The sequence below is a fragment of the Stegodyphus dumicola genome, chromosome 10 (genome assembly GCF_044657685.1).
Source record: "Stegodyphus dumicola isolate Sdum_Otavi_A_Nest chromosome 10, ASM4465768v1".
In the NCBI taxonomy this organism is placed as follows: Eukaryota; Metazoa; Arthropoda; class Arachnida; order Araneae; family Eresidae; genus Stegodyphus; species Stegodyphus dumicola.
In genome coordinates this window covers 168,232,188-168,241,988 of record NC_140777.1, presented here as the reverse complement: position 1 = coordinate 168,241,988, position 9,801 = coordinate 168,232,188, and the positions used below count along the sequence as shown (strand labels likewise).

General features: G+C 33.0%; 1 protein-coding gene across 2 annotated transcripts in view; it reads left to right on the top strand.

Annotated features, from left to right (window-relative positions):
- Nucleotides 1–654: 654 nt before the first annotated feature.
- Nucleotides 655–9,801, top strand: part of LOC118192645 (small COPII coat GTPase SAR1-like) — a 29,562-nt gene continuing 20,415 nt past the window's right edge. Inside the window, exons 1-2 of one of the 2 annotated variants that reach the window (XM_035363635.2) lie at nucleotides 655–802; nucleotides 1,763–1,816. In XM_035363635.2, coding sequence (XP_035219526.1) covers nucleotides 1,774–1,816 — 43 coding nt within the window. In that variant the 5' untranslated portion in view covers nucleotides 655–802; nucleotides 1,763–1,773. Of the gene's footprint in view, nucleotides 803–867; nucleotides 985–1,762; nucleotides 1,817–9,801 lie in introns of those variants that run through there. The other variant, XM_035363634.2, reaches the window with a different exon arrangement.

The following is a 9,801-nucleotide window of genomic DNA, read 5'->3' as shown; positions in this document are numbered from 1 at the left end:
CCTTAGAAAGTCCTCAACAAAGACTAACAGAGAGATAGCTAACACGTGTTATGATCAAATAAGGGAAACTGAGCTTTAATAAGCAAGTAATATTGTTACTTCCTTATTACTACCACCCCTGTTTTTTAAAGGAGCCAAAATTTTTGATAAACCACCAATGTTTCCTGAGACCTAAGGTGTATCAAACACCGTTCCACAAGAAGAGGTGCGACCTATACATGTAAATATGGAGTTATTCTAACGTCCATGGTTCTATATGCACATGCATCTAAAAGTTCTTAGAACTTGGAAATAGGTGTTATGCAGCTATTATAAAATAGCTTTTTCTAGTTCCTTAGAGAGTCCCCAAAGGGTATGGCGAAAGCAAAACTGAATTTCCCATTGAAGACCAGAGAAATGCCATTTACAGTTTACTAAATGCTAAATGTGAAATGTTGGTATTTAAAAATTACTAAATACTACAAATGTCGGACATATTTTACATTAGATTAAACAAGATCATAAATTACTTTTTCTTTGCCATTTAAGTAATCTTTGCTCGATTATTTTTTTAAATATTAGAACTTGATAAAATAACGAACACACTTTTCCCTTTATTTTTAGCGTTTATTTATTTATGTGAAGAAGACACTTATTTTAGCCAATAGCGTGTCTTGTTTTGTAGCGCTTGGGGGAAGTGAAAACGTCACTTCTTTTAATGTAATTTTCTTTGAATGAGGAACAAGCACGTATAAATTGCATATTATATGTATAATTTTTTGTTTTTTTTTTTTTTTTTTTATGTGGTGAGACGTAAATGAATGTAAGTAATAAAAATTTTTCAATACATATTTAGAATTCTTACTTTTCATTTTTTTTGCAAGCTTCCTTATGTATGTATGGAAATTGGACGTAGCAAGAGTATTAAGCTACACTGTGGTTTTATTTTTGAGTGTGTAACAAGCTATTTAACACCAGTATACATTGCTACCGTAGCAATAAAAAGTAAAGTTCTTTTTGATTTTTGTAACTGAATGTTTTTAAACGTTATAATGGTGAATTGTGTAATTTTTCATATTTTCTTGATGATTTATACACAGTGCAGGATTTACTTATAAGCTACACAAGCTATAACTCGGGGCCTCCACTTTCTTGGGGGGGAAAGCAAAAAATTTAAAATATAGTATAAATATGATATTCAAATATAGTATAACAGACTTATAAAAGGCCCCATATTTCAAATAGCTTTGGGCCTCATCAAGTCTAAATCCTGCTCTGTTTATACACAGGTTAAACTTCAATGTTTACTATTGAAACTGCACATATGAATGCATGTGATGTCATAAAAATTTCCTACATGTTTATTCGTACAGCATTTTGCGCATATTTATTATATGGGCAACTTTATTTCTTCTCAGTAAAACATATTTCTTGTATACTGTTTTATAATATTTTAATTTATCATTTAATCACAGTTTTTAAACAGATATAAAGTTTAACAGTGTTATATTTTCATAAGCTTTATAAACCAGGTAATCAAGTTTGGACTTCACAGTTTATATAATAAATTCAAGTGTTGCTTTTATACTTATTCACTAGACATAAAAATTTGTGTAAAAACACTTATGCTTGATTGCATGTAAAATGCACCTCTTAATTTAATGGTGTTCTAACATTCATTAACATTTATATTTTAAAATTACCAGCTCTGGTTAATATGGAAATATAGAAATATTTATTATGTTTCCAAATCGCATAGTTGAATTTGGTTCTTAATTTTCAGCATTGATCAAAATGTTTCTTGTTAATTGGATGACTGGTGTCTTAAATTACCTAGGTAAGTAACAAAATTTTGTGAAACTTGATTATTTTATAGATTTGTGAAGTGCTTTCAGTTTTTAAACTTTTAACTTTCTGAGTTTTGTTATATGTATAAAATATTGTTTTCTTGGCTAATCTTTGGAATATGGTAACAGGTAGTTTGGCGACATTTTGGTAAAGCACTAAAGGTTACTAGCTAGGACTTTAGCAGTGTACATGGATAAAGTCAAGAGTGTGCACAATGTCATTTTTGTGCAATTCTGGGATGTTTTTTAAGTGAAAATAGGTCGACGTGCACATGGATACCGTATATGTGCAATTCTTAAAAATGCGGCAAGCAGTGGGTGATTCTGCACGTTCTCCCAATTTCGCACCAAATCTGCGTGTGCTAGCCGAATTTTGCTTATGCTAGAACTTTTATGGAACAAAAGTGCTTAATCAAAATGAAGATTAGGTGCGAAATTAGGAGAAAGTGCAGAACTGCAAACTGCATGCGGCGTTTTTAAGAATTGAACATACATGGTATCCATGTACACATCGACCTATTTTCACATAAAAAAAAAAAATCCCAGAATTTCACAAAAATAGCATTGTGTACACTCTTGACTTTATCCATGTACACTGCTAAAGTCCTAGCTAGTAACCTTTATCGCCTTACCAAAATGTTGCCAAACTACCTGTTACCATATTCCAAAGATTAGCCGTTATTTACTTATGCTGTTAGTCAGGAGTTTGAATTAGATGGCTTGAGATTATATCTGTGAAATGCAGAAATTTTAAAATCTCTATCAAAAAGTTTTTCTGCCTTTATCTGAATTAAATCATTCAGTGAAAAAATAGTTTATAATAAAAAAAGTTGGTAAACCTGTATGTCTTTATCCTAATTTAACTGTATTGGTATTATAATTTGCTAATTTAACTGTATTTGAACTGGTATTATAATTTTAATAACCATAATTGGCTGATCTTTGGAATATGGTAACAGGTAGTTTGGCGACATTTTGGAGGCGGAGATATGTCATTTGACATTAATAAATGTGCTGTAGCAGAGTTGGTCGCCAAATTTTCGCCAAAAAATCGCCAAGTTACCATAATCTAAAGGTCAACCTTATAATTTGCTAATTTGACTGTATTAGTATTATAATTTTAATAATTATAATTTACTTTTATTTACTTTTTAAAACCTATTTTGTATAAATTGTAACAACTGTGATCTTTAAATTACAAAGTTATTTGTATAGATTTCTCTTAAAGTAAACAAAATGCTTTTCATTAAAAAAGTGTATTTAATTTTGTAAAAAGATGATAAATGGTAAGAGTGGGGCTGTAAGGAAGATGCCCCCAAATCTACCACTGAACGTTGTTTTGTAGATGTGGCAATGTGCAATCAGTCGTGAGGATGACTACATTGTTAGATAAAAGGCCTCTCCAGTGACTGTGAATGATTTTTTTGGTCTGTCTAATATTTCATAGATGATTTAATCAGTTGTCTTAAACTGAATAAGAAGTGGATCATATTTGTCCTTGAATTCATTTGTTATTACTTTCAGGATGGAAGATCTACCTTGCTGTTTTTTTTTTTTTTTCCGTTTGTTTGATGAGAGAGCCGAGAATACTATGCCAAAGGTTCTCATTTGCATGTGGGTATAGAATAGATGATTACATTTCTATTCCCGATGTTATTGTTTTGTCCATATAACATGGAACAGTGGTTGCCAGAGCCTACTCCAAAGAGAGGTTGGTCTTCTGTATTCTACCTCCAATTTTGAGGGAGAGCACCCCGAGGGAAGGATCTGGGGATCTCCCTACCCTCTCCCCTTCAACAAATTCACTTGAGAGGACTTTCAGCTCGCCACGTATTTAGTGTCAACATGCCCCACCGACACTATACATTTACAAACATCCATGTCTTCTCCGGGATTCGAACCCGAGCCCTTTGGTACTGTAGTAAACTCCCCTAACCACTGTACTGTCTGGGTAACTTTTATCCCCGTTGTCATGCAAGACAAAAGGACATCACATTCATTTATATTGGACATCACATCACATTGTATATTGAGTTAGAATGCCAGTGCAGTTCCAATTTTTTTTAGAGGAGGGGGAGGAAGGGTTGATAATCGTAATATGGAATTTACCTGGCACAAACTTTTGGTAACTGAGATGATGGAAAATGATGTCATGAATAATGGATGATAACACATAGTAACTGCATAGAGTTTATAAATGACAATGTATTGAATACATTAAAATCTATAGAAGTTGCTTGTTTTTCCTGACAGAAGAAGACTTCTTCCCCCCAGTTTTCACTATGTATCTGTATCTATCTTTGGCTTTTAGAAAATTTACCGTATTTACTTTTATCTAAATCAAGAGGAAAGTTTATTCAGTGCTTATATATAATTTTTTAAGGGAGGAAAAAGAACGACTTGTGAAATTGTATTTAAAAAATTATATGAAATAGTCTATGAGTATTATTAATGCTATTTTTATATTATTAATTATTATTCTATATTTTACTGTGAAAATAACATTTTGATAAAATGATGCTAATTTAAACATCTTGTTTTAAAATTGTGCAATATTCTTGACCATGAATACAGATATGAGTATAAAAATGTGCTACAGTGCTAAAAGCATTCTGTTGTAAATTATTACTAGAGATGGATAACAAAGTTGGTAAAAATATATTTACGGGTGTCTCTTGATGATAATTTATGATTTTTGGTGGTACATGGACACCAAGCAAAAATCACTGCTACATAAATCCAAAACAAGTCAAAGAATTGCACAAACTGGATATCCATGTGCACATCGACCTATTTTTGACTTAAAAATACATTGGAGAATTACACAAACTAGGCACTGTGCCACTCTTTTTGTACATGTACACATCAATGTATATTCACTTAAAAAGTCAAAGGAGCAGCCAAAAAAAAATATATAATTCATAAATTGCATTTTAAATCAAACAATGAAATAACATAAAAAAGGAAATTCCTCTTGGCACCACACAAAGGAAATAGCCACTCAACTTGTTTACAAATTTCTGTCTCTTCAGTCAAACAAAATTCCTTAACAGCATCCAAAAACTTCCTAAAATTATCTGAACTAGAATCTGTATACTGGCATCGCCACATAAATTCACAAAACTAAGATTAATAAATATCCTCTGACGCTCGACCATACGCATTTCCTTCCTACAAACAGAACACTTATAATGGCTACTAAGTAAACCTTCATTTACACACCAGTCAATTAATGTTTTTTCTCTTTCATTCCAAATCGTACAGAAACTTCAAATTAATCTTACCACATTCAGCCATTTTACCATGTAAACCACAAAATAACAGCTTATTTCTTATCCAAAATGCAACACACAAACAAGCCTTTCCAAATCTTTTCCCATCATTCAAATTCACTGCAATTACACAACCAACTACGTCATAATAGGGTTTCCATAGCATTCAACTACTCAGGTTACCATAAAGGAAGCGGCAAAAACTTGGCGATAAATGAAGCAGCAACTTGCCATTAATCTAAAGGGCACTCTTAAATCTACTCTAACCTTTGATTTTTTAACTACTTTGTACTTGTTAAGACAGGGAGATGTGTCAACTATCATGCTAAAGATCTTATTTTCCACCTACATGAATATGTTTTGAAAATTGAATCTCCAGAATTTATGATCCGTGTTTGTTTTTCATCTTTGCTTTTGTATGCTATACTACTATTTTTACTATGTAATGCATTGAGATAGAATAGGACTAATTTTCTTCCAGAGATTCAGTTCATAATATGCTTGCTCCCTTAAATTCTATTTCCTTTTTTCTGTCTGTTTGAGAGGAAGATAATGTTTTTTGTTTTTGAGGAAGAATATACAGCTTTTGGAATGCACATGTAAAAAGTACCAATTCAAAAAATTTTAAGAGTCTGGTATTTCTTGTCAATTGACTCATATGTGTAAATTTAAAAATTTCAAAATCATATGCTAAAATGGTGGGTGGGTGGGAGGGAAATATGCACTTAAATATGATAATCCATAATTACCATATTTATTCTTGAATATTTTAAAATTTAACATAAGATTTCTTATTAACTTGAATTTTACTGCCTTTTTTAAATAGCCATTTGTGATGGTAAAATAAGATGAATAATGTAAATGTGCATTTTCCAGAGGATAAATGTGCATTTTAATGAGTGTACATGTGTATTTTCTAGAGAAAATTTAAGCAAACTGATATATAGTAAATCTTAAATACGTTAGCCTTTCAATTATTTAATTGTAAATTACAGTACAAAGTCCAAGAACCGGATGTTCAATATCCGAAATGATCTAAAATCCGGACGTTGTGGCACGCAATGAACTAGAAGTTGATCTGTCAGCACTATCCTTATCTTCAGGGCAGATGTTTTTAATTTATTCGGCTTATAATTCCTTACTAAATGTAGTATTTCATCTCGATGTACTCCACCTTTGATATGATTTAAATTAAATTTCTCGTCATTATAAATATCACGAATACACATCAAATAGTTTTCTGGTTGCAATTTTGTAATTTCGACTATGCATAATGTATGCTTTACGCATGCGCGCGTTTAAACAAATGTTTAATAAAGTAAACAAATAAATCTTAAGCTTTTTTTTTTTTTGTAAATTTTGATACCCTTTAGATCATAATTGCTCTTTTATTTCATAAATTACGGTTTTATATTTTTTTTATAATTTCTGCATGCCATCTTACCAGATTTAAACTACTGATTTATAATCTGGAAAAACCGATAATCCGGAATGGCCGAAGTCCCGACGAGTCCGGATTAAAGACTTTCGACTGTACCACATTTAGTAAAGAGTTATAAGCCGAATAAAATAAAAGCATCTGCTCTGAAGATAAGGATAGTGCTGACAGATCAACTTCTTCCAGTTCATTGCACATCGTTCAAATTTGAATTTGTTGGTTTACTTGATGATGCAAAAATTGCCGACTCTAGATAACCATTTGCCTTTAATGAAAGATAATGTATCTGTATTATTCTTTCCTCCAAACTGTATGTCTATCATTCAGCCTATTGGAATATAGCACGTGCTGAAGTGCAAATATAAAGTCACATTTTTAAAATCCATGTTAAATTTCTTGAATAATGGCAAGAATATAGAATTTTTAAAATTTTTTTAACATAAATCTGCTGTGTGGAGCATCACAAGTTCATGGGAGAATGTGCCTCCAGGTACTTCAAAAAATGCTTGGCATAATTTATGGCCAGCTACTATATTTCATGGTGAGGATGATGAAGATGATAGCTGCGAATTTGAAGGCTTTCGGATTTTGCAAACCACAGGTGAAATTTTCCAATTAATGGATTTTGTATAGAAATGGGGAGAAGCTGTAATAAGTAAAGATGATATAATAAAATTTTTTGTTGTGATGGCAATGCTCCAATCATCAGTCAGTTAATGGACAGCAAAATCTGTAGTATGGTTCTAGATTCAGAAAATACCGCTGCTAGAAGAAAGTGACTGAAAGGTTATTGAAAATGAAAAAAATTTTGATTGATAAATTAGTTGGAATTCTCGAAACAGCAGCAACAGGACTTCAGCAATGTAACTGAACGAGATATTATGTCTGTCTACAGAATTAAAGAGAAAGTATTAGGACAAAAAAAAAAAAAAAAAAAAAAAAAAAAAAAACGAAGCAACTTAAACCCTTTACATTGAAAGAAATGTTTTGTGAGGTGAACAAATAAATATTGTGGCAATCTGACGTTTGACTGTGTGCGCAGCCGATCCACGTCATGTGGTTTATGTAAAAACTGCTAGCGCGGCAGTGAACTAGCTCACTTCGCCCTTAGCTGGAGCATAGGATGTTTGAATTTTAGTTTAGTAGATTTTGTTATTTCGTTCTGTTATTTCAGTTGTGTTTAAAGTTATGGTGTGTGTGAATAAAGGTTGTGTTTAAGGAAAAGGAATCATATCAATTCAAGGATATACACCAAGCCATAACCACCACGCCACTATAAAATGGTGACCCGGCGTCAACAACCATAAAATGGCGATCCGGCTACTCGCATGAAGCTTATACTGGTTGTTCATTTAAGAGTTTAGTTCCAGAACTTTTGTGTTTTTCCCTTCAGCCACTGACATGGAGGAAACAGCAGCCATCAAGATCCCAATTTACAATCCGATTGACCCGGCATTGTGGTTTGCTATGTGTGAAGCAACTTTTGCTTTAGCCGTACCCAAGCCTATTACGGATCCGAAGACAAAATTCAACTACTACGTCGCTCATTTGCTGCTGGAAATTGCTGCGTTAGTTAGAGATATCATTTTCCGGGTCTTACGAAGACCTCAAAGCTGCTATTACGGAACGCTGTGGAGAAAGCAGTACGAGTGAAATACGGAAATTACTCACCAGCGAGCAACTTGGAGATAGGAAGCCATCAGAACTTCTTCGTGTAATGACTAGGTGGGCTGAAAAATACAATGTGCCTGACTCTTTGTTACTGGAATTATTCATGCACCAGATGCCGCCAAATGTTCAGTCTATTCTAGCGTCGGTTGAGCCGCTCGATTCATCGAAAGCTGCCAGTATTGCAGATAGAATATTGGAAGTTACACCTACTCAGATAAGCGAAGTTTCTTCTCGTGTATCTCTGAATGTCTCTGAGAATTCTAAATTGGATTCCCTGCTGGAGGAAGTGTGCAAATTGCGTAACGAGGTTTTGTCTCTACGGCAATCACGTAGTGTTTCCAAAAATCGCTATAACAGGAAGCGAAGCCGGCTAATCTTTGGAATATGGTAACAGGTAGTTTGGCGATATCTTGATAAGGCGATAAAGGTTACTAGCTAGGACTTTAGCAGTGTACATGGATATAGTCAAGAGTGTGCGCAATGCCATTTTTGTGCAATTCTGAGATTTTTTTTAAGTGAAAATAGGTCGACGTGTACATGGATGATACCGTGCATGTGCAATTCGTAAAAACGCGGCAAGCAGTGGGCGATTCTGCACTTTGTCCCAATTTTGCACCTAATCTTCGTCATGATTAAGCACTTTTGTTCCATAAAAGTTCTAGTATAAGCGTAATTCGGCTAGCAGATTGTTGGAAAAAAAATGTTGAGTAAAAAAAAAAAAAAAAAAAAAAATGCCTTTACATCGTGAAAACAAAATGGCATCCAAACAAAAACTAGTAGGTTGCTGTAGCAGGGTTGGTCACCAAAAAATCGCCAAGTTACCATAATCCAAAGATTAACCGCGAAGCCCTTCAGCTAAAACTGCTTCGAACTTTTCCTATTGTTGGTATCATCATAAATTTAGCGACAAAGCTAAAAAGTGTGTTTCACCATGTACATTCCAGGGGAAGTGTAGTGGTGACATGCGCTTTACTCTCTGAGTCTCGTCGTCTTTTCATTAGAGACAGGAAATCGAATAGAATATTTTTGTGCGGCAATGGCTCAGACGTCAGTCTTCTTTCAGCAACCAGACAGGAAGTGCGTCAAACACCTATTATGATGTTTTCTGCAGCAAATGGTACCCCTATTTCAGTTTGTGGACAAAAAGCATTAAGTATTGACCTTAGACTTCGTCGTAATTTTAATTTTACTTTTTATGTATGTAAAGTGTCAACAAATATTATTGGATCTGATTTCTTGCATTATTTTGATTTATTACCTGATTTAAGGAACAAAAAACTTGATTTAAAAACACGTTTAAAAATTTACTGTAGTGTAATTAACACACATTTATATTCTGGTAAAACAATTATTACAAATTGTATTTATAATAAATTACTGTCTAATTATCCTTCACTGTCAACACCTTTAAGCTTTTTTTTTTTTTTTTTTTTTTTTTTGGAAATTTTGATACCATTTAGATCATAAATGCTTCATTATTCCATAAATCACGATTTCATATTTTTAATTTTATAATTTCAACTTGCCATCTTACTAGATTTAAACTGATGATCATCTGGAAAAATCTCAAATCCGAATCGGCGAAGTCTTGACG